Below are 24,998 nucleotides of genomic sequence, written 5' to 3'. Positions count from 1 at the left end.
CACCTCTCATAGTCCCTGCTTTCTCCTTTCCTCCGGTGAGGCTGACTAATAGAGAGGGTCCACCTCTCATAGTCCCTGCTTTCTCCTTTCCTCCGGTGAGGCTGACTAATAGAGGGTCCACCTCTCATAGTCCCTGCTTTCTCCTTTCCTCCGGTGAGGCTGACTAAGAGAGGGTCCACCTCTCATAGTCCCTGCTTTCTCCTTTCCTCTGGTGAGGCTGACCAATAGAGAGGGTCCACCTCTCATAGTCCCTGCTTTCTCCTTTCCTCTGGTGAGGCTGACCAATAGAGAGGGTCCACCTCTCATAGTCCCTGCTTTCTCCTTTCCTCTGGTGAGGCTGACCAATAGAGAGGGTCCACCTCTCATAGTCCCTGCTTTCTCCTTTCCTCCGGTGAGGCTGACTAATAGAGAGGGTCCACCTCTCATAGTCCCTGCTTTCTCCTTTCCTCCGGTGAGGCTGACCAATAGAGAGGGTCCACCTCTCATAGTCCCTGCTTTCTCCTTTCCTCCGGTGAGGCTGACTAATAGAGAGGGTCCACCTCTCATAGTCCCTGCTTTCTCCTTTCCTCCGGTGAGGCTGACCAATAGAGAGGGTCCACCTCTCATAGTCCCTGCTTTCTCCTTTCCTCCGGTGAGGCTGACCAATAGAGAGGGTCCACCTCTCATAGTCCCTGCTTTCTCCTTTCCTCCGGTGAGGCTGACTAATAGAGAGGGTCCACCTCTCATAGTCCCTGCTTTCTCCTTTCCTCCGGTGAGGCTGACTAATAGAGGGTCCACCTCTCATAGTCCCTGCTTTCTCCTTTCCTCCGGTGAGGCTGACTAATAGAGGGTCCACCTCTCATAGTCCCTGCTTTCTCCTTTCCTCCGGTGAGGCTGACTAATAGAGGGTCCACCTCTCATAGTCCCTGCTTTCTCCTTTCCTCCGGTGAGGCTGACTAATAGAGAGGGTCCACCTCTCATAGTCCCTGCTTTCTCCTTTCCTCCGGTGAGGCTGACTAATAGAGAGGGTCCACCTCTCATAGTCCCTGCTTTCTCCTTTCCTCCGGTGAGGCTGACTAATAGAGAGGGTCCACCTCTCATAGTCCCTGCTTTCTCCTTTCCTCCGGTGAGGCTGACTAATAGAGGGTCCACCTCTCATAGTCCCTGCTTTCTCCTTTCCTCCGGTGAGGCTGACCAATAGAGAGGGTCCACCTCTCATAGTCCCTGCTTTCTCCTTTCCTCCGGTGAGGCTGACCAATAGAGAGGGTCCACCTCTCATAGTCCCTGCTTTCTCCTTTCCTCCGGTGAGGCTGACCAATAGAGAGGGTCCACCTCTCATAGTCCCTGCTTTCTCCTTTCCTCCGGTGAGGCTGACCAATAGAGAGGGTCCACCTCTCATAGTCCCTGCTTTCTCCTTTCCTCCGGTGAGGCTGACCAATAGAGAGGGTCCACCTCTCATAGTCCCTGCTTTCTCCTTTCCTCCGGTGAGGCTGACCAATAGAGAGGGTCCACCTCTCATAGTCCCTGCTTTCTCCTTTCCTCCGGTGAGGCTGACCAATAGAGAGGGTCCACCTCTCATAGTCCCTGCTTTCTCCTTTCCTCCGGTGAGGCTGACCAATAGAGAGGGTCCACCTCTCATAGTCCCTGCTTTCTCCTTTCCTCCGGTGAGGCTGACCAATAGAGAGGGTCCACCTCTCATAGTCCCTGCTTTCTCCTTTCCTCCGGTGAGGCTGACCAATAGAGAGGGTCCACCTCTCATAGTCCCTGCTTTCTCCTTTCCTCCGGTGAGGTGACCAATAGAGAGGGTCCACCTCTCATAGTCCCTGCTTTCTCCTTTCCTCCGGTGAGGCTGACCAATAGAGAGGGTCCACCTCTCATAGTCCCTGCTTTCTCCTTTCCTCCGGTGAGGCTGACCAATAGAGAGGGTCCACCTCTCATAGTCCCTGCTTTCTCCTTTCCTCCGGTGAGGCTGACCAATAGAGAGGGTCCACCTCTCATAGTCCCTGCTTTCTCCTTTCCTCCGGTGAGGCTGACCAATAGAGAGGGTCCACCTCTCATAGTCCCTGCTTTCTCCTTTCCTCCGGTGAGGCTGACCAATAGAGAGGGACACCTCTCATAGTCCCTGCTTTCTCCTTTCCTCCGGTGAGGCTGACCAATAGAGAGGTCCACCTCTCATAGTCCCTGCTTTCTCCTTTCCTCCGGTGAGGCTGACCAATAGAGAGGGTCCACCTCTCATAGTCCCTGCTTTCTCCTTTCCTCCGGTGAGGCTGACCAATAGAGAGGGGACACCTCTCATAGTCCCTGCTTTCTCCTTTCCTCCGGTGAGGCTGACCAATAGAGAGGGTCCACCTCTCATAGTCCCTGCTTTCTCCTTTCCTCTGGTGAGGCTGACTAATAGAGAGGGTCCACCTCTCATAGTCCCTGCTTTCTCCTTTCCTCCGGTGAGGCTGACCAATAGAGAGGGTCCACCTCTCATAGTCCCTGCTTTCTCCTTTCCTCCGGTGAGGCTGACCAATAGAGAGGGTCCACCTCTCATAGTCCCTGCTTTCTCCTTTCCTCCGGTGAGGCTGACCAATAGAGAGGGTCCACCTCTCATAGTCCCTGCTTTCTCCTTTCCTCCGGTGAGGCTGACCAATAGAGAGGGTCCACCTCTCATAGTCCCTGCTTTCTCCTTTCCTCCGGTGAGGCTGACCAATAGAGAGGGGACACCTCTCATAGTCCCTGCTTTCTCCTTTCCTCCGGTGAGGCTGACCAATAGAGAGGGTCCACCTCTCATAGTCCCTGCTTTCTCCTTTCCTCCGGTGAGGCTGACCAATAGAGAGGGTCCACCTCTCATAGTCCCCTGCTTTCTCCTTTCCTCCGGTGAGGCTGACCAATAGAGAGGGTCCACCTCTCATAGTCCCTGCTTTCTCCTTTCCTCCGGTGAGGCTGACCAATAGAGAGGGGACACCTCTCATAGTCCCTGCTTTCTCCTTTCCTCCGGTGAGGCTGACCAATAGAGAGGGTCCACCTCTCATAGTCCCTGCTTTCTCCTTTCCTCCGGTGAGGCTGACCAATAGAGAGGGTCCACCTCTCATAGTCCCTGCTTTCTCCTTTCCTCCGGTGAGGCTGACCAATAGAGAGGGGACACCTCTCATAGTCCCTGCTTTCTCCTTTCCTCCGGTGAGGCTGACCAATAGAGAGGGGACACCTCTCATAGTCCCTGCTTTCTCCTTTCCTCCGGTGAGGCTGACCAATAGAGAGGGTCCACCTCTCATAGTCCCTGCTTTCTCCTTTCCTCCGGTGAGGCTGACTAATAGAGAGGGTCCACCTCTCATAGTCCCTGCTTTCTCCTTTCCTCCGGTGAGGCTGACCAATAGAGAGGGTCCACCTCTCATAGTCCCTGCTTTCTCCTTTCCTCCGGTGAGGCTGACCAATAGAGAGGGTCCACCTCTCATAGTCCCTGCTTTCTCCTTTCCTCCGGTGAGGCTGACCAATAGAGAGGGTCCACCTCTCATAGTCCCTGCTTTCTCCTTTCCTCCGGTGAGGCTGACCAATAGAGAGGGTCCACCTCTCATAGTCCCTGCTTTCTCCTTTCCTCCGGTGAGGCTGACCAATAGAGAGGGTCCACCTCTCATAGTCCCTGCTTTCTCCTTTCCTCCGGTGAGGCTGACCAATAGAGAGGGTCCACCTCTCATAGTCCCTGCTTTCTCCTTTCCTCCGGTGAGGCTGACCAATAGAGAGGGTCCACCTCTCATAGTCCCTGCTTTCTCCTTTCCTCCGGTGAGGCTGACCAATAGAGAGGGGACACCTCTCATAGTCCCTGCTTTCTCCTTTCCTCCGGTGAGGCTGACCAATAGAGAGGGTCCACCTCTCATAGTCCCTGCTTTCTCCTTTCCTCCGGTGAGGCTGACCAATAGAGAGGGTCCACCTCTCATAGTCCCTGCTTTCTCCTTTCCTCCGGTGAGGCTGACCAATAGAGAGGGTCCACCTCTCATAGTCCCTGCTTTCTCCTTTCCTCCGGTGAGGCTGACCAATAGAGAGGGGACACCTCTCATAGTCCCTGCTTTCTCCTTTCCTCCGGTGAGGCTGACCAATAGAGAGGGTCCACCTCTCATAGTCCCTGCTTTCTCCTTTCCTCCGGTGAGGCTGACTAATAGAGAGGGTCCACCTCTCATAGTCCCTGCTTTCTCCTTTCCTCCGGTGAGGCTGACCAATAGAGAGGGTCCACCTCTCATAGTCCCTGCTATCTCCTTTCCTCCGGTGAGGCTGACCAATAGAGAGGGTCCACCTCTCATAGTCCCTGCTTTCTCCTTTCCTCCGGTGAGGCTGACCAATAGAGAGGGTCCACCTCTCATAGTCCCTGCTTTCTCCTTTCCTCCGGTGAGGCTGACCAATAGAGAGGGTCCACCTCTCATAGTCCCTGCTTTCTCCTTTCCTCCGGTGAGGCTGACCAATAGAGAGGGGACACCTCTCATAGTCCCTGCTTTCTCCTTTCCTCCGGTGAGGCTGACCAATAGAGAGGGTCCACCTCTCATAGTCCCTGCTTTCTCCTTTCCTCCGGTGAGGCTGACCAATAGAGAGGGTCCACCTCTCATAGTCCCTGCTTTCTCCTTTCCTCCGGTGAGGCTGACCAATAGAGAGGGTCCACCTCTCATAGTCCCTGCTTTCTCCTTTCCTCTGGTGAGGCTGACCAATAGAGAGGGGACACCTCTCATAGTCCCTGCTTTCTCCTTTCCTCCGGTGAGGCTGACCAATAGAGAGGGTCCACCTCTCATAGTCCCTGCTTTCTCCTTTCCTCCGGTGAGGCTGACCAATAGAGAGGGTCCACCTCTCATAGTCCCTGCTTTCTCCTTTCCTCCGGTGAGGCTGACCAATAGAGAGGGTCCACCTCTCATAGTCCCTGCTTTCTCCTTTCCTCCGGTGAGGCTGACCAATAGAGAGGGTCCACCTCTCATAGTCCCTGCTTTCTCCTTTCCTCCGGTGAGGCTGACCAATAGAGAGGGTCCACCTCTCATAGTCCCTGCTTTCTCCTTTCCTCCGGTGAGGCTGACCAATAGAGAGGGTCCACCTCTCATAGTCCCTGCTTTCTCCTTTCCTCTGGTGAGGCTGACCAATAGAGAGGGGACACCTCTCATAGTCCCTGCTTTCTCCTTTCCTCCGGTGAGGCTGACCAATAGAGAAGGGACACCTCTCATAGTCCCTGCTTTCTCCTTTCCTCCGGTGAGGCTGACCAATAGAGAGGGTCCACCTCTCATAGTCCCTGCTTTCTCCTTTCCTCCGGTGAGGCTGACCAATAGAGAGGGTCCACCTCTCATAGTCCCTGCTTTCTCCTTTCCTCCGGTGAGGCTGACCAATAGAGAGGGTCCACCTCTCATAGTCCCTGCTTTCTCCTTTCCTCCGGTGAGGCTGACCAATAGAGAGGGTCCACCTCTCATAGTCCCTGCTTTCTCCTTTCCTCCGGTGAGGCTGACCAATAGAGAGGGTCCACCTCTCATAGTCCCTGCTTTCTCCTTTCCTCCGGTGAGGCTGACCAATAGAGAGGGTCCACCTCTCATAGTCCCTGCTTTCTCCTTTCCTCCGGTGAGGCTGACCAATAGAGAGGGTCCACCTCTCATAGTCCCTGCTTTCTCCTTTCCTCCGGTGAGGCTGACCAATAGAGAGGGGACACCTCTCATAGTCCCTGCTTTCTCCTTTCCTCCGGTGAGGCTGACCAATAGAGAGGGTCCACCTCTCATAGTCCCTGCTTTCTCCTTTCCTCCGGTGAGGCTGACCAATAGAGAGGGTCCACCTCTCATAGTCCCTGCTTTCTCCTTTCCTCCGGTGAGGCTGACCAATAGAGAGGGTCCACCTCTCATAGTCCCTGCTTTCTCCTTTCCTCCGGTGAGGCTGACCAATAGAGAGGGTCCACCTCTCATAGTCCCTGCTTTCTCCTTTCCTCTGGTGAGGCTGACCAATAGAGAGGGGACACCGTCTTCCACCTGATGGCCAAACTCAAGTCGCACCACATTATTTCTGCCTGATGCTCTAATTCATGATGTTCCTATGACCAGAAGTGAAATATTCCTGGATATTGAAATAGACGTGACGAGCTGCTGATAATTAAACAGCAGGCCTGTTGATACACGGCTACTCAGCACGAGTGGAAGTAGGGAGAAGCACATTTGTTTTTGTAAAAGTGTTGCATAAAAACAGTGTTGACAGTCCTGAATAAAAGCTTAAAGAACTCACTCATAAAAACAGTGTTGACAGTCCTGAATAAAAGCTTAAATAACTCATTTATAAAAACAGTGTTGACAGTATTGAATAAAAGCTTAAAGAACTCACTCATAAAAACAGTGTTGACAGTCCTGAATAAAAGCTTAAAGAACTCACTCATAAAAACAGTGTTGACAGTCCTGAATAAAAGCTTAAAGAACTCACTCATAAAAACAGTGTTGACAGTCCTGAATAAAAGCTTAAAGAACTCATTCATAAAAACAGTGTTGACAGTCCTGAATAAAAGCTTAAAGAACTCACTCATAAAAACAGTGTTGACAGTCCTGAATAAAAGCTTAAAGAACTCATTCATAAAAACAGTGTTGACAGTCCTGAATAAAAGCTTAAAGAACTCATTCATAAAAACAGTGTTGACAGTCCTGAATAAAAGCTTAAAGAACTCACTCATAAAAACAGTGTTGACAGTCCTGAATAAAAGCTTAAATAACTCATTCATAAAAACAGTGTTGACAGTCCTGAATAAAAGCTTAAAGAACTCACTCATAAAAACAGTGTTGACAGTCCTGAATAAAAGCTTAAAGAACTCACTCATAAAAACAGTGTTGACAGTCCTGAATAAAAGCTTAAAGAACTCACTCATAAAAACAGTGTTGACAGTCCTGAATAAAAGCTTAAAGAACTCACTCATAAAAACAGTGTTGACAGTCCTGAATAAAAGCTTAAAGAACTCACTCATAAAAACAGTGTTGACAGTCCTGAATAAAAGCTTAAAGAACTCACTCATAAAAACAGTGTTGACAGTCCTGAATAAAAGCTTAAAGAACTCACTCATAAAAACAGCAACTGTTTGCTGTATTCCTTGACGGTCTTTCTCTGGTCGTGGAGTTTGTCCCTTCAGACAAATGAAATGGTTGGAACACTTTGCCTACCCAGCAGCACTGTAAGACCAATAGGAGTGCAAGGTGATGGACTAGGAATGCCTTGAAGATGGACCTGTAGGTGACCACTGCTTTATGGAGACCCCGTTATTGACGCTTTTCTGACAGTTATTCTGTCATTTTACACGGAACACCTTTGAGGATTTCTGTTCTCATTGGCTATATAAACTCTGACTCCTTGTCTCTTCCTTCTATTGGTTGATTGTCCCCAGGTGTATAGCATGTGTGACCAGTGAGTGGCAGTGCCAGTGGAATGCCCAGGACCACACCTGCAGTGACAGAGATGTCTCTGTAGATGGAGCTCACATCGTCAAAGCCCAACAAGTAGGAGGAAGCCCTGTCTCAGTGAACTACACAGTTTGGCTCAAACTCCATTTGTCTTTCCACAACTCCTTGTGTCCTCTCTCCCCGCCTCCTCAAGAAGAAGGTCCAATACCTTTTGAGAAGCAGGCCAGAAGAGAGGACGTGAGGAAGTGAAGGAAGATTAATTGATAAAGAGCTATTGTCTCTTTTATTTATTTATTTATTTATTTTATTTCACCTTTATTTAACCAGGTAGGCAAGTTGAGAACAAGTTCTCATTTACAATTGCTACCTGGCAATTGAGCCAGCTTGTATCTGTTACTGACTTTCTGGCTTATAGGTGGCAACTGGCAAGCTCCGACCTGTCTGCCTGTATGTCTGCCTGCCTGTATGTCTGTCTGTCTGTATGTGTGTCTGCCTGCCTGCCTGCCTGCCTGCCTGCCTGCCTGTATGTCTGCCTGCCTGCCTGTATGTCTGCCTGCCTGTATGTCTGCCTGCCTGCCTGTATGTCTGCCTGCCTGCCTGTATGTCTGTCTGCCTGTATGTCTGTCTGCCTGTATGTCTGTCTGCCTGTATGTCTGTCTGCCTGTATGTCTGTCTGCCTGTATGTCTGTCTGCCTGTATGTCTGTCTGCCTGTATGTCTGTCTGTGTCTGTCTGCCTGTATGTCTGTCTGTGTCTGTCTGCCTGTATGTCTGTCTGTGTCTGCCTGTATGTCTGTCTGCCTGTATGTCTGTCTGCCTGTATGTCTGCCTGTATGTCTCTGTATCTGCCTGTATGTCTGCCTGTATGTCTCTCTATCTGCCTGTAAGCCTGTCTGTCTGCATGTCTGTCTGCATGTCTGTCTGCCTGTCTGTCTGCCTGTATGACTGCCTGTATGTCTGTCTGCCTGTATGTCTGTCTGTCTGCATGTCTGTCTGCCTGTATGTCTGCCTGTATGTCTCTCTATCTGCCTGTCTGTATGTCTGTATGTCTGTATGTCTCTCTGTCTGTCTGTATGTCTCTCTGCCTGTCTGCCTGTGTGTCTGTATGTCTGTGTGTCTCTGTCTGCCTGTATGTCTCTCTGTCTGCCTGTATGTCTCTCTGTCTGCCTGTATGTCTCTGTCTGTCTGTGTGTCTCTCTGTGTGTCTGCCTGTATGTATGTCTGTCTGTCTGTCTCTCTGATTAAACCAGCTACCTTCTGTTCTCCCTCCAGGCTGATAGCTGTCCTCAGTTTGAGAACCCAGACCCTCATCTCATCCCTGTAGGCTACCTCATCCCCATCAGCTTCCAAGGGAAGAACCTGGACATATACAAGGTGAGATAGACACAGCTTTTAGGCTTGCGTCCCTAATGACACCATATTACCTATACTGTGCACTACTTAGGTAATAGGCTGCCATTTGAGTGCACTACTTAGGGAATAGGGTGCCATTTGAGTGCACGATATAGGGAATAGGGTGCCATTTTGGGTTCACTGTAGGGAATAGGTGCCGTTTTGGTTTCACTGTAGGGACTAGGATGACATTTTGGTTTCACTGTAGGGAATAGGGTGCCATTTTGGGTTTACTGTAGGGAATAGGGTGCCATTTTGGTTTCACTGTAGGGACTAGGGTGGCATTTTGGGTTTACTGTAGGGAATAGGGTGCCATTTTGGGTTTACTGTAGGGAATAGGGTGCCATTTTGGTTTCACTGTAGGGAATAGGGTGCCATTTTGGTTTCACTGTAGGGAATAGGGTGCCATTTTGGTTTCACTGTAGGGAATAGGGTGCCATTTTGGGTTTACTGTAGGGAATAGGGTGCCATTTTGGGTTTACTGTAGGGAATAGGGTGCCATTTTGGGTTTACTGTAGGGAATAGGGTGCCATTTTGGGTTTACTGTAGGGAATAGGGTGCCATTTCAGACACCTATTTAGTCATCGTCTATCATTGATGATTAACTTGGCTGTTCCTCTTTTCTTCCTCGTTCACTATTAGATCATGTACAGTGCTGTTTATCTAATATGGTTTGTTGTGCCTGACAGCCTGACTGACTTCTACTCATTCTAATATACATGCTCTCTTGTCCTGTGTGTATCTCTGTCCTGTGTGTGTCTCTGTCCTGTGTGTATCTCTTGTCCTGTGTGTATCTCTTGTGCTGTGTGTATCTCTTGTCCTGTGTGTTTCTCTGTCCTGTGTGTGTCTCTTGTCCTGTGTGTATCTCTTGTCCTGTGTGTTTCTCTTGTCCTGTGTGTTTCTCTGTCCTGTGTGTTTCTCTTGTCCTGTGTGTATCTCTTGTCCTGTGTGTTTCTCTTGTCCTGTGTGTATCTCTTGTCCTGTGTTTCTCTTGTCCTGTGTGTATCTCTGTCCTGTGTGTATCTCTGTCCTGTGTGTTTCTCTTGTCCTGTGTGTATCTCTTGTCCTGTGTGTTTCTCTTGTCCTGTGTGTATCTCTTGTCCTGTGTGTTTCTCTGTCCTGTGTGTGTCTCTTGTCCTGTGTGTATCTCTTGTCCTGTGTGTATCTCTGTCCTGTGTGTATCTCTTGTCCTGTGTGTATCTCTTGTGCTGTGTGTATCTCTTGTGCTGTGTGTTTCTCTGTCCTGTGTGTGTCTCTTGTCCTGTGTGTATCTCTTGTCCTGTGTGTATCTCTTGTCCTGTGTGTATCTCTTGTCCTGTGTGTTTCTCTTGTCCTGTGTGTTTCTCTTGTCCTGTGTGTATCTCTTGTCCTGTGTGTTTCTCTGTCCTGTGTGTTTCTCTTGTCCTGTGTGTATCTCTTGTCCTGTGTGTTTCTCTTGTCCTGTGTGTATCTCTTGTCCTGTGTGTATCTCTTGTCCTGTGTGTATCTCTGTCCTGTGTGTATCTCTGTCCTGTGTGTTTCTCTTGTCCTGTGTGTTTCTCTTGTCCTGTGTGTATCTCTTGTCCTGTGTGTTTCTCTTGTCCTGTGTGTTTCTCTTGTCCTGTGTGTTTCTCTGTCCTGTGTGTATCTCTTGTCCTGTGTGTTTCTCTTGTCCTGTGTGTTTCTCTTGTCCTGTGTGTTTCTCTTGTCCTGTGTGTTTCTCTTGTCCTGTGTGTTTCTCTTGTCCTGTGTGTTTCTCTTGTCCTGTGTGTTTCTCTTGTCCTGTGTGTATCTCTTGTCCTGTGTGTCTCTTGTCCTGTGTGTCTCTTGTCCTGTGTGTGTCTCTTGTCCTGTGTGTTTCTCTTGTCCTGTGTGTTTCTCTTGTCCTGTGTGTATCTCTTGTCCTGTGTGTATCTCTTGTCCTGTGTGTATCTCTTGTCCTGTGTGTATCTCTTGTCCTGTGTGTTTCTCTTGTCCTGTGTGTTTCTCTTGTCCTGTGTGTATCTCTTGTCCTGTGTGTATCTCTTGTCCTGTGTGTTTCTCTTGTCCTGTGTGTTTCTCTTGTCCTGTGTGTTTCTCTTGTCCTGTGTGTTTCTCTTGTCCTGTGTGTTTCTCTTGTCCTGTGTGTTTCTCTTGTCCTGTGTGTATCTCTTGTCCTGTGTGTCTCTTGTCCTGTGTGTCTCTTGTCCTGTGTGTGTCTCTTGTCCTGTGTGTTTCTCTTGTCCTGTGTGTATCTCTTGTCCTGTGTGTATCTCTTGTCCTGTGTGTATCTCTTGTCCTGTGTGTGTCTCTCGTCCTGTGTGTGTCTCTTGTCCTGTGTGTATCTCTTGTCCTGTGTGTATCTCTTGTCCTGTGTGTATCTCTTGTCCTGTGTGTATCTCTTGTCCTGTGTGTGGGTCTCTTGTCTGTCCTGTGTGTGTCTGTCTGTCCTGTGTGGGTCTCTGTCTCTCTCTCTCTCCAGGATCACACATTTAAAATTGGCACGGAGCTCATGAAACACACGGAGGAAGAGTTCACCTTTAATGAGGGGTTAAAGTTCAACTTCAAGGGTTATGAGGTCAGTAATATCCACCTCTATTTGAGACAACACAGGTTTTACATCCCAGCGCCCCACATGAGCAGTACAAGTCTTTTCTCTCAGTCCCAAAGACATTCACCTCCAGCCAGTACTCTAACTCTCTCTGTCTCTCCACCCATCTGTTTTCATACAGAGTTTGAGAGGCTGCCAGTATGGAGTTAAAAGCTATGTTGTGTGTGGATTGTGTGTACATGCGTGCATGTCAGTGTTTTTGTTAGGAAAATGTGGTGCTGGATATTTGACAGGAAGTATTATAATTTAAGACGTTTGAGAAGTTTGCCGGACCCATATGCATTGGGTGGTTAGGGTTAGGGTGGTAACCTGATTAGGGCGTCCACCCATGGTGCTCAAAGTGACAGAAATAACATTTACATTATGGTAATTCATCGTAACAGAACATGCAACGATGCTCACGGTGAAGATGATAGAATAACTGTCCACGCCGACATCTCCTCAGACAACAAGACGAGTAAAGAACAGCAGAATCACCAGCCTGTCAATCTAATATCCCCCACAATAGAACAGTTGACCTATTGGTCAGCTTGTGATTCTGTGCAAGAAAGAAATAGCCTATTCCAAACAGACTCTGGGTCAGATTTTTAATTGTCCAAAAGCCAGCTATAACCAGTTAACAGAAACCCTGGTGTGTGTGTGTGTGTGTGTGTGTGTGTGTGTGTGTGTGTGTGTGTGTGTGTGTGTGTGTGTGTGTGTGTGTGTGTGTGTGTGGTGGGGTCCTGTGTGAGTGAGAAAAAGAGCCAGCAAGTGTGTTTTGACATGTCTCTGGCCCTCAGTAACTCAGATGTCATTTTTCTCTGTTGTGTATATCCTGTGTGTTAGTTTGCCTACGACAAGGAGCAGGAGGTCAATGTGTTCTTCCACATCAAAGACCGAGACACAGAGAAGAAGATTGACAGCACTCTGACTGGTGAGTCAGACCGTCTGACACACTGGAGTTGATGCAGCGCTGCTGTTCAATGCACTGTTCAAACAACTGTTGATCCATTTCAACTCTTCCACCTTAATGGACCTGCGTTGGATAACCCCAGTATTGGACATGTTTAATATTCAGCCATTATTATTGTATTATTATTATTCATACATTGGGACAAAGTTCAAGCTTATTTGAATAAGATGTGAACCCTGTACAGGCTGGTGGGTTATTGGTATGGAGTTGTTGCTTGATCCCTTTCCCCTTCTCTCAACCCCCCCCCCCCCCTGCTTCTCTCCCCCTCCTCCTCTCTCCCATTCTACCCTCTCCTCTCTCTCCTCTCTCTATCATCCACCTCTCCCCTGCTCTTCTCTACCTACTCTCCCTCTCTCTCCATTCTACCCTCTTCTCTCTCCCTTCCTCCTCTCTTCCATTTTGCCTCCTCTCTCCTCTCACTCTATCCTCCACCTCTCCCCTGCTCTTCTCTACCTACTCTCCCTCCTCCTCTCTCCCATTCTACCCTCTCCCCCCCTCTTCCATTCTACCCTCTCCTCTCACTCTATCCTCCACCTCTCCCCTGCTCTTCTCTACCTACTCTCACTCCTACTCTCTCCATTCTACCCTCTTCACTCTCCCCCTCCTCCTCTCTCCCATTCTACCTTCTCCTCTCTCTCTATCCTCCTCCTCTCCCCTTCCTCTCTCCTTTTCTTCCATCTCCTCTCTCTCCTCTCTCTCTATCCTCCTCCTCTCCCCTTCCTCTCTCCTTTTCTTCCATCTCCTCTCTCTCCTCTCTCTCTATCCTCCTCCTCTCCCCTTCCTCTCTCCTTTTCTTCCATCTCCTCTCTCTCCTCTCACTCTATCCTCCTCCTCTCCCCTTCCTCTCTCCTTTTCTTCCATCTCCTCTCTCTCCTCTCACTCTATCCTCTTTCTCTCCCTCTTCCTCTCCTCTCCATCTATTAGTGGTGTTGTATAACTGTTCTCTGGGTCGTGAGGACTGCAGCCTGTGTAAGAATGCTGACCCCAAATACAGCTGTGTGTGGTGTGCCAACATGAGGTCCTGTGTGTACAGAGAATTGTGCCGGTCCCAAGAACCAGCTCAGTGCCCCAACCCCAAGATCACTGAGGTGAGAACAGTCTCTGATTATCACTAGAGGTGTTCTCCTCTGTCTGGTGCACTCTTCCTTCCTGTCTTCTTCCCTTTAGCGGTCACTGTCTTACTCTTCTCTTACACATGCTGTCCTCAACTTTCCCATGTTCAATTTGGTTTAAATAATGCAAAAACAAAGTGTTGGAGAAGAAAGTAAAAGTGCAATATGTGCCATGTAAGAAAGCTAACGTTTCAGTTCCTTGCTCAGAACATGAGAACATATGAAAGCTGGTGGTTCCTTTTAACATGAGTCTTCAATATTCCCAGGTAAGAAGTTTGAGGTTGTAGTTATTATAGGAATTATAGGACTATTTCTCTCTTTACCATTTGTATTTCATATACCTTTGACTATTGCATGTTCTTATAGGCACTTTAGTATTGCCAGCCTAATCTCGAGAGTTGATAGGCTTGAAGTCATAAACAGAGCAATGCTTGAAGCATTGTGAAGAGCTGCTGGCAACCACAGGAAAGGGCTGTTTGAATGAATGCCTACAAGCCTGCTGCTGCCTACCACCACTCAGTCAGACTGCTCTATCCAATATCAAATCATAGACTTAACATAATAACACACAGAAATACGAGCCTTATGGCATTAATATGGTCAAATCCGGAAACAATCATTTCAAAAACAAAACGTTTATTTTTTCAATGAAATACGAAACCGTTCTGTATTTTATCAAATGCACTGCCCTTTGTCTAAATATTGCAGTTTCATTGCACCACCTTCAATGTTAAATCATAATTATGTAAAATTCTGGCAAATAATTACGGTCTTTGTTAGGAAGAAATGGTCTCGACACAGTTCACAACGAGCCAGGCGGCCCAAACTGCTGCATATACCCTGACTCTGCTTGCACAGAACGTAAGAGAAGTGACACAATTTCCCTAGTAAAAATAAATTCATGTAAGCAGGCAATATTAACTAAATATGCATGTTTAAAAAATGTACTTCTGTATTGATTTTAAGAAAGGCATTGATGTTCATTGTTAGATACGTTGGTGCAACGACAGTGCTTTTTCGCGAATACGCTTGTTAAATCACCCGTTTGGCGAAGTAGGCTATGATTTGATAATAAATTAACAGGCACCGCAAAGATTATATGCAATGCAGGACAAGCTAGATAAACTAGTAATATCATCAACCATGTGTAGTTAACTAGTGATTATGTTAAGATTTATGTTTTTTTATAAAATAATTTTAATGCTAGCTAGCAACTTACTTTGGCTCCTTGCTGCACTCGCATAACAGGTGGTCAGTCTGCCACGCAGTCTCCTCGTGGAGTGCAATGTAATCGGCCATGATCGGTGTTCAAAATGCCGATTACCGATTGTATAACTTGAAATCGGCCATGCCGATTAATCGGTCGACCCCTACACTGAACTACTACTGTAACGACTGTTCACTACTATATACACATTGAACTACTACTGTAACGACTGTTCACTACTATATACACCCTGAACTACTACTGTAACGACTGTTCTACTGTATATACACTGAACTACTACTGTAACGACTGTTCTACTATATACATACTGAACTACTACTGTAACGACTGTTCTATTATATACACACTGATCTACTACTGTAACGACTGTTCACTACTATATACACACTGAACTACTACTGTAACGACTGTTCTACTATATACACACTGAACTACTACTGTAACGACTGTTCACTACTATATACACCCTGAACTACTACTGTAACGACTGTTCTACTATATACACACTGAACTACTACTGTAACGACTGTTCACTACTATATACACACTGAACTACTACTGTAACGACTGTTCTACTATATACACCCTGAACTACTACTGTAACGACTGTTCTACTATATACACACTGAACTACTACTGTAACGACTGTTCTACTATATACACACTGAACTACTACTGTAACGACAGTTCTACTATATACACACTGAACTACTACTGTAACGACTGTTCACTACTATATACACACTGAACTCACGACGCCAGGACAGCGGAGTCAATCACCACCTTCCGGAGACACCTGAAACCCCACCTCTTTAAGGAATACCTAGGATAGGATAAGTAATCCCTCTCACCCCCCTTTAAGATTTAGATGCACTATTGTAAAGTGACTGTTCCACTGGATGTCATAAGGTGAATGCACCAATTTGTAAGTCGCTCTGGATAAGAGCGTCTGCTAAATGACTTAAATGTAATGTAAATGTAATGTACTACTGTAACGACTGTTCTACTATATACACACTGAACTACTACTGTAACGACTGTTCACTACTATATACACCCTGAACTACTACTGTAACGACTGTTCACTACTATATACACACTGAACTACTACTGTAACGACTGTTCACTACTATATACACACTGAACTACTACTGTAACGACTGTTCACTACTATATACACCCTGAACTACTACTGTAACGACTGTTCACTACTATATACACCCTGAACTACTACTGTAACGACTGTTCACTACTATATACACCCTGAACTACTACTGTAACGACTGTTCACTACTATATACACACTGAACTACTACTGTAACGACTGTTCACTACTATATACACCCTGAACTACTACTGTAACGACTGTTCTACTATATACACACTGAACTACTACTGTAACGACTGTTCTACTATATACACACTGATGCCACTGACCATTATATTCTATATTAATCTACCACACTCATCTAAATCATCCTCTCTCTCTCTCTTCCCCACAGATCATCCCTCGTTTTGGGCCTCTGAACGGTGGGATAGTGGTGACCATTAAAGGGTCTAACCTGGGCATAAAGAAGGAGGACATTAAGAAGGTGACGGTGGCTGGAGTGGACTGTGTTCACCAGGGGGACAGATACTCTGTCTCCACCAGGTATAGTGATAGTGGGGGTAAATGAATAATCACAGCTGTTGTCCAGGGGTTTCATCCCGTTGTCAAGATCAGTGGTTTCAAGTTTGTTTCCGTCCATTTTTGACAAGTTGACAAGATTGTGCAAAGCTGTCGTCAAGGCAAAGGGTGGCGACTTTTTAACAATCTCAAATATAACATGTATTTTGATTAACACATGTTTTGGTTACTACATGATTCCATATGTTATTTCATAGTTGTGATGTCTTCACTATAATTCTACAATGTAGAAAATAATAAATAAAGAAAAACCCTTGAATGAGTACAGTAGGTGTCCAAACTATTGACTGCTACTGTACGTCTTTTCAACTTGAATTCACAACTGAAAATGAACCCGATTTAAACGTCTAGAAAATACATATTTTAGATGTCTTTTCAACATCATTTTGCTTACTGGGACTATTCTCGGTTTGTGAAGGGGGGGGGTAGCATTTTTTGGTCTCGACAGAACGGCAAGGACCGGCCCTGCCTGTAATGGACTTTTATGTCCAGCGAATAACATATTTCATTAAAGACATCATGTACAGTATGTCTGCTTGTGTGTGTGGTGGAGAAACCGGGCCTTTGTCTTACTCCAGCTGTTCTGTGTCTTCTCCAGTGTTGTGTGTGAGATCGGTCCGGTCCGGTCTTCAGTGGACCACCCAGGTCCCATCTACCAGGGGGTAGTGGAGGTGGAGGTGGAGGGGGGCAGGAGAGGACGTTCAGAGGTCCTCTTCACCTACAGGGTACGTTTCATACGGCTACAGGGCCAGTCTTTACCCCAACATGACTCCTAACTGTTGTAAGAGTCACACTGTGCAGGAGTGATCTGATGTTTCATACTGTACATGGCTCTTAGTGTGGTTAAAGCTCTGCTCAGTGCTCATACAGCCACTATGTTAGTCTCTCTCTGCTGGTTTTACATCTCCACGTTCATCAATGTACTTAGTTCTTAGGAGATGCTCTTAGAATTCAGAATAGCATCTGTTGAAAGGAAACAGAATTTAACGGGGGAATTTAACGAGTATAATGATTGACTAAAAAAACCACATCTATAATGGGAGCCTATTTTACTTCATGGTAAATATTTACACTAATTTATTTTGGGGTTCGTATTTTCTTGTTTGTTTGTTTCTGCCAAAATAACAATGTCCCCATGAGAATGTACTGAGCTACTTATCATTCTTATAGATTTGATCAAAGCTTCAGATTTTCTAGGGAACATAACATTATTTTGCTCTCTCTCGCTGTCGTTCGCTCTCTGGCTCTCGTTTGCTCTCTCGCTCTCGTTTGCTCTCTGGCTCTCGTTTGCTCTCTGGCTCTCGTTTGCTCTCTGGCTCTCGTTTGCTCTCTGGCTCTCGTTTGCTCTCTGGCTCTCGTTTGCTCTCTGGCTCTCGTTTGCTCTCTGGCTCTCGTTTGCTCTCTGGCTCTCGTTTGCTCTCTGGCTCTCGTTTGCTCTCTGGCTCTCGTTTGCTCTCTGGCTCTCGTTTGCTCTCTGGCTCTCGCTCTCTGGCTCTCGTTTGCTCTCTGGCTCTCGTTTGCTCTCTGGCTCTCGTTTGCTCTCTGGCTCTCGTTTGCTCTCTGGCTCTCGTTTGCTCTCTGGCTCTCGTTTGCTCTCTGGCTCTCGTTTGCTCTCTGGCTCTCGTTTGCTCTCTCGCTCTCGTTCTCTCTCTGGCTCTCGTTTGCTCTCTGGCTCTCGTTCTCTCTCTCGCTCTCGTTCTCTCTCTGGCTCTCGTTTGCTCTCTGGCTCTCGTTCTCTCTCTGGCTCTCGTTCTCTCTCTGGCTCTCGTTCTCTCTCTGGCTCTCGTTCTCTCTCTGGCTCTCGTTCTCTCTCTGGCTCTCGTTCTCTCTCTGGCTCTCGTTCTCTCTCTGGCTCTCATTTGCTCTCTGGCTCTCGTTCTCTCTCTGGCTCTCGTTCTCTCTCTGGCTCTCGTTCTCTCTCTGGCTCTCGTTCGCTCTCTGGCTCTCGTTTGCTCTCTGGCTCTCGTTTGCTCTCTCGCTCTCGTTTGCTCTCTCGCTCTCGTTCTCTCTCTGGCTCTAGTTCTCTCTCTGGCTCTCGTTCTCTCTCTGGCTCTCGTTCGCTCTCTGGCTCTCGTTCTCTCTCTGGCTCTCGTTCTCTCTCTGGCTCTCGTTTGCTCTCTGGCTCTCGTTTGCTCTCTGGCTCTCGTTTGCTCTCTCGCTCTCGTTTGCTCTCTCGCTCTCGTTCTCTCTCTGGCTCTCGTTTGCTCTCTCGCTCTCGTTCTCTCTCTGGCTCTCGTTTGCTCTCTCGCTCTCGTTCTCTCTCTGGCTCTCGTTTGCTCTCTGGCTCTCGTTCTCTCTCTGGCTCTCGTTCTCTCTCTGGCTCTCGTTCTCTCTCTGGCTCTCGTTCTCTCTCTGGCTCTCGTTCTCTCTCTGGCTCTCGTTCTCTCTCTGGCTCTCGTTCTCTCTCTGGCTCTCGTTCTCTCTCTGGCTCTCGTTCTCTCTCTGGCTCTCGTTCTCTCTCTGGCTCTCGTTCTCTCTCTGGCTCTCGTTCTCTCTCTGGCTCTCGTTCTCTCTCTGGCTCTCGTTTGCTCTCTCGCTCTCGTTCTCTCTCTGGCTCTCGTTCGCTCTCTGGCTCTCGTTTGCTCTCTGGCTCTCGTTTGCTCTCTGGCTCTCGTTTGCTCTCTGGCTCTCGTTTGCTCTCTGGCTCTCGTTTGCTCTCTGGCTCTCGTTTGCTCTCTGGCTCTCGTTTGCTCTCTGGCTCTCGTTTGCTCTCTGGCTCTCGTTTGCTCTCTGGCTCTCGTTCTCTCTCTGGCTCTCGTTTGCTCTCTGGCTCTCGTTCTCTCTCTGGCTCTCGTTTGCTCTCTGGCTCTCGTTTGCTCTCTGGCTCTCGTTTGCTCTCTGGCTCTCGTTTGCTCTCTGGCTCTCGTTTGCTCTCTGGCTCTCGTTTGCTCTCTCGCTCTCTGTCTGTCTCTTCGTCGTTTTAAGTTGGTCTGCTCCAGATCTGGCTGTCTACTCGCAACACTTAGTACTGTTTGATGAGAAAATACAGTACTAAGTGATGTTCAGTAGCTGTGTTGTGGTGATAAAATACTAAGTGGTGTTCAGTAGCTGTGTTGTGGTGTTCAGTAGCTGTGTTGTGGTGATAAATTACTAACTGTTGTTCAGTAGCTGTGTTGTGGTGATAAAGTGGTGTTCAGTAGCTGTGTTGTGGTGATAAAGTGGAGTTCAGTAGCTGCGTTGTGGTGATAAAGTGGTGTTCAGTAGCTGTGTTGTGGTGACAAAGTACTAAGTGGTGTTCAGTAGCTGTGTTGTGGTGATAAAGTACTAAGTGGTGTTCAGTAGCTGTGATGTGGTGTTCAGTAGCTGTGATGTGGTGTTCAGTAGCTGTGTTGTGGTGATAAAGTACTGAGTGGTGTTCAGTAGCTGTGTTGTGGTGATAAAGTGGTGTTCAGTAGCTGTGTTGTGGTGTTCAGTAGCTGTGTTGTGGTGTTCAGTAGCTGTGTTGTGGTGATAAAGTACTAAGTGGTGTTCAGTAGCTGTGTTGTGGTGATAAAGTGGTGTTCAGTAGCTGTGTTGTGGTGTTCAGTAGCTGTGCTGTGGTGATAAAGTGGTGTTAGGTAGCTGTGTTGTGGTGTTAGGTAGCTGTGTTGTGGTGTTCAGTAGCTGTGCTGTGGTGATAAACCAGTGAAGGGGAATGGGACGTGACATGAGGTCTAACTGGTGGTCCCAGTGGGCTCTGGGTTGTTAGACAGTGGGCTCTGGGTTGTTGGACAGTGAGCTCTGGGTTGTTGGACAGTGGGCTCTGGGTTGTTGGACAGTGGGCTCTGGGTTGTTGGACAGTGGGCTCTGGGTTGTTGGACAGTGGGCTCTGGGTTGTTGGACAGTGGGCTCTGGGTTGTTGGACAGTGGGCTCTGGGTTGTTGGACAGTGGGCTCTGGGTTGTTGGACAGTGGGCTCTGGGTTGTTGGACAGTGGGCTCTGGGTTGTTGGACAGTGGGCTCTGGGTTGTTGGACAGTGGGCTCTGGGTTGTTGGACAGTGGGCTCTGGGTTGTTGGACAGTGGGCTCTGGGTTGTTGGACAGTGGGCTCTGGGTTGTTGGACAGTGGGCTCTGGGTTGTTGGACAGTGGGCTCTGGGTTGTTGGACAGTGGGCTCTGGGTTGTTGGACAGTGGGCTCTGGGTTGTTAACTGTAAAAGACTTTGGATGAAAACATCTGCTAAATAACCATATAGAATGTTAGAAGGTCAGGAGAGGAGTTTTTCCTTGTCAGGTCATGCAGTCAAGAAAACATCCAGGACCTAAGTATGTTACCTTATCACTGATGTCTCATCTCTTATCCCCTCCAGGACCCCATCCCTGAGAAAGTTTCCCCCCTGAAGGGCCCTGTGGCCGGGGGAACAGTCATCACCATCTCTGGGAAACATCTGGATACGGCAAACAAGAATGATGTCATTGTCACAGTGGGGGGAACGCCCTGTGAAGTGTAAGGATGATCATACTTGTCTTCCAACCCCTGCAGGTTGCTGTCTGGACAGGTTGCCTGAGTCATGTCCTATTCTCTTCTTCTCTCAAGGCCGATCTCTGAAATATATTAGCCATACAGTAAATGTGTTTGACTTGTTCCTTTGAGATGACCTTCTCTCCCCTCAACACTACGACCCCTGTTTGACCTTTCCCATGATGCTCTCTGTCCCCGTTTCTCCCTCAGGTTGTCGTTTGGCAGTGAGATCACCTGTAAGACAGGTGTATACAAGGGACAAAAGGTTCCATTGGAGTCCCTGAGAGTCTCGGTGAAGTATGGGAAGAGCACCACCAAGGATGTCCCCGTCACCTTCAACTTCCAGTACTCCGAGAACCCCAAACTCACGGACTACAGCCCCAAGACCAGCTTCGTATGGTGAGTGGAGTCCCCAGAGAGGGTGGAAGTCAAAGCGCCTCTTTAAGCCAAGCTTGAGTTGAATGCAAAACACTTTTAAGCGGATAATTAAATGGCCGTTTCTTATTGGACACATTCAAAACGTTTCAAGAGGTTTCTCCTGTGTTGTGCTTCCTAACATGACCCTGATATATGGTGTCGTCGTCTATTGTTTCAGTGGAGGCAGGAGGATTACATGTTAGTCATTTAGCAGACGTTCTTATCCAGAGCCGCATAATTAGTGCCGTCATCTTGAGATGGCTAGGTGGGACAACCCCATGGGGCGGCAGGTAGCCTAGTGGTTAGAGCGTTGGACAGGTAACCGGGAGGTTGCAAGATTGTATCCGCGAGCTGACAAGGTACAAATCTGTCATTCTGCCCCTGAACATGGCAGTTAACCCACTGTTCCTAGGTCGTCATTGAAAATGAGAATTTGTTCTTAACTGACTTGCCTGGTTAAATAAAAATGAATCAGTCATAGTACTGGAAGGACATGTTTCATCTGTCTATATCTTCAAAGTCCCAGCTAGTAAGAGAGAAAAGAGTCAAGGGCGAGTGTTGGTTCACAAAATATGTTTTCAGAAGACGGACAGGGACTCTGCTGTCCTAGCTTCAGGGGGAAGCTGGTTCCACCATTGGGGTGCCAGGACAGAGAAGAGGTTGGACTGGGCTGAGCTGGAGCTGCCCTCCCGTAGGGGTAGGAGAGCCAAGAGACCAGAGGTGGCAGAACAGAGTACTCTGGTTAGGATGTAGGGTTTGAACACAGCCTGAAGGTAGGGAGGGTCAGGTCCTCTTGCTGCTCCGTAGGTAAGTACCAGGGTCTTGTGGTGGATTCAGCTTTGACTGGAAGCCAGTGCAGTGTGTGGAGGAGCGGGCTGACATGGGAGAAGTTAGGAAGGTTGAACATCAGGGGGCTGACATGGGAGAAGTTAGGAAGGTTGAACATCAGGGGGCTGACATGGGAGAAGTTAGGAAGGTTGAACATCAGGGGGCTGACATGGGAGAAGTTAGGAAGGTTGAACATCAGGGAGCTGCAGCGTTCTGCTGAGTTGCACAGGTTTGATGGCACAAGCAGGGAGCTCAGCCAACAGAGAGTTGCTGTAGGATCGTGTGTGTTGTATTGAGAGCTGACGTGTGTGTTGTCTGGTGTTTCAGTGGAGGCAGGAGGATCGTGTGTGTTGTATTGAGAGCTGACGTGTGTGTTGTCTGGTGTTTCAGTGGAGGCAGGAGGATCGTGTGTTGTATTGAGAGCTGACGTGTGTGTTGTCTGGTGTTTCAGTGGAGGCAGGAGGATCGTGTGTGTTGTATTGAGAGCTGACGTGTGTGTTGTCTGGTGTTTCAGTGGAGGCAGGAGGATCGTGTGTGTTGTATTGAGAGCTGACGTGTGTGTTGTCTGGTGTTTCAGTGGAGGCAGGAGGATCGTGTGTGTTGTATTGAGAGCTGACGTGTGTGTTGTCTGGTGTTTCAGTGGAGGCAGGAGGATCGTGTGTGTTGTATTGAGAGCTGACGTGTGTGTTGTCTGGTGTTTCAGTGGAGGCAGGAGGATCGTGTGTGTTGTATTGAGAGCTGACGTGTGTGTTGTCTGGTGTTTCAGTGGAGGCAGGAGGATCGTGTGTGTTGTATTGAGAGCTGACGTGTGTGTTGTCTGGTGTTTCAGTGGAGGCAGGAGGATCGTGTGTGTTGTATTGAGAGCTGACGTGTGTGTTGTCTGGTGTTTCAGTGGAGGCAGGAGGATCGTGTGTGTTGTATTGAGAGCTGACGTGTGTGTTGTCTGGTGTTTCAGTGGAGGCAGGAGGATCGTGTGTGTGGGCAGTGGTTTTGACCTCATCCAGAGAGCCACCATGAAGGTGCTGCCCTCTGCTGATGACTTCTCTCAGTCCCCTCCTGTTGAGGTCAGTACACACTACTCACTACTATTACAATACACCTAATGTTATCATTCTAGAGTCCCCTCCCATTGAGGTTAGTATACCATTCCACAAGTTCTTGTGTATTCTAATCCCTCTAGTGTACAGTACTCTAGCTGTGGTATTATCCATGGCAGGTAGCTAGCATGTCCTAGTGTACAGTACTCTAGCTGTGGTATTATCCATGGCAGGTAGCTAGCATGTCCTAGTGTACAGTACTCTAGCTGTGGTATTATCCGTGGCAGGTAGCTAGCATGTCCTAGTGTACAGTACTCTAGCTGTGGTATTATCCATGGCAGGTAGCTAGCATGTCCTAGTGTACAGTACTCTAGCTGTGGTATTATCCGTGGCAGGTAGCTAGCATGTCCTAGTGTACAGTACTCTAGCTGTGGTATTATCCATGGCAGGTAGCTAGCATGTCCTAGTGTACAGTACTCTAGCTGTGGTATTATCCATGGCAGGTAGCTAGCATGTCCTAGTGTACAGTACTCTAGCTGTGGTATTATCCATGGCAGGTAGCTAGCATGTCCTAGTGTACAGTACTCTAGCTGTGGTATTATCCATGGCAGGTAGCTAGCATGTCCTAGTGTACAGTACTCTAGCTGTGGTATTATCCATGGCAGGTAGCTAGCATGTCCTAGTGTACAGTACTCTAGCTGTGGTATTATCCATGGCAGGTAGCTAGCATGTCCTAGTGTACAGTACTCTAGCTGTGGTATTATCCATGGCAGGTAGCTAGCATGTCCTAGTGTACAGTACTCTAGCTGTGGTATTATCCGTGGCAGGTAGCTAGCATGTCCTAGTGTACAGTACTCTAGCTGTGGTATTATCCGTGGCAGGTAGCTAGCATGTCCTAGTGTACAGTACTCTAGCTGTGGTATTATCCATGGCAGGTAGCTAGCATGTCCTAGTGTACAGTACTCTAGCTGTGGTATTATCCGTGGCAGGTAGCTAGCATGTCCTAGTGTACAGTACTCTAGCTGTGGTATTATCCGTGGCAGGTAGCTAGCATGTCCTAGTGTACAGTACTCTAGCTGTGGTATTATCCGTGGCAGGTAGCTAGCATGTCAACAGTGACTCAGTGAGTTGTATGTTTTTGTCAGTGACTACAGACTTTTCTGTGAGACTAAACACAGACACAGTGTCCTGCCAGGAATGAAATATCTCTCTCTCTCTGCCCTCCTCTCCAGTTCATCCAGTATGCCGTACATAAGAACGACACTGTGCTGCTGTTTGACAGTCCAGTGGTGAACAGGTCCTCTGAGACCCAGTCCTTTAGGGCCTTCCTCCAGCTAGACAACGTGATAGAGGAACTGAATTCTTTTGAGTACCACCCCGACCCATTCTTCAATGAACTGACCAAGAACATCATCACTGAAACCTCCATCATCATCGTTACGGTAAAGAACAGTAACACTACTCTTATGGGGTTGTGTTGTCATGGTTACTGTTTAGGCATTTTTTTTGTTTGTTATTTCTGGTAATGCTCTCTTATCGTTTTCCTGTCGGCCATTGTGGCTTAAATGTTATTCTGCTTCAGCCTCCCGAGTTGCACGGTGGTCTTAGCTGTGCCTCTAGAGATTCTGGGTTCGAGTCCAGGCCCTGTCGCAGCTGGCTGCGCTTGGGAGACCAATGGGGCGGCGCACAATTGGCCCAGCGTCGTCCAGGTTAGGGGAAGGTTTGGGCCGGCAGGGATGTCCTTGTCTTATCGCGCACTAGCGACTCCTGTGGCGGGTCGGGCGCAGTGCACGCTGACACGGTCGCCATGTGTACGGTGTTTCCTCCGACACATTGGTGCGGCTGGCTTCCAGGTTAAGTGGTCAAGTTAAGTGATGTCTCCTGTGTTTCGGAGGACACACAGCTCTCGACCTTCGCCTCTCCCGAGTCCGTACGGGAGTTGCAGCGATGAGACAAGACTGTAACTTCCAATTGAATACCACGAAATTGGAGAGAA

At 48.0% G+C, this 24,998-nt stretch overlaps 1 protein-coding gene across 1 annotated transcript in view; it reads left to right on the top strand.

The window, feature by feature from the left end:
- LOC124021741 (plexin-B2-like) overlaps nt 1–24,998 on the top strand; it is an 83,728-nt gene that overhangs the window by 33,539 nt on the left and 25,191 nt on the right. Inside the window, exons 12-22 of the mRNA XM_046336873.1 lie at nt 7,328–7,439; nt 8,614–8,715; nt 11,174–11,269; nt 12,128–12,215; nt 13,179–13,342; nt 16,097–16,245; nt 16,880–17,006; nt 20,569–20,705; nt 20,931–21,119; nt 22,921–23,029; nt 24,235–24,444. Coding sequence (XP_046192829.1) covers nt 7,328–7,439; nt 8,614–8,715; nt 11,174–11,269; nt 12,128–12,215; nt 13,179–13,342; nt 16,097–16,245; nt 16,880–17,006; nt 20,569–20,705; nt 20,931–21,119; nt 22,921–23,029; nt 24,235–24,444 — 1,483 coding nt within the window. The remainder of the gene's footprint in view (nt 1–7,327; nt 7,440–8,613; nt 8,716–11,173; nt 11,270–12,127; nt 12,216–13,178; nt 13,343–16,096; nt 16,246–16,879; nt 17,007–20,568; nt 20,706–20,930; nt 21,120–22,920; nt 23,030–24,234; nt 24,445–24,998) is intronic.

The sequence above is a fragment of the Oncorhynchus gorbuscha genome, unplaced genomic scaffold (assembly GCF_021184085.1).
Source record: "Oncorhynchus gorbuscha isolate QuinsamMale2020 ecotype Even-year unplaced genomic scaffold, OgorEven_v1.0 Un_scaffold_1193, whole genome shotgun sequence".
Classification (NCBI taxonomy): domain Eukaryota; kingdom Metazoa; phylum Chordata; class Actinopteri; order Salmoniformes; family Salmonidae; genus Oncorhynchus; species Oncorhynchus gorbuscha.
Note: the sequence above shows the minus strand (reverse complement) of the source record. Positions and strands in the feature narration are given on the sequence as shown.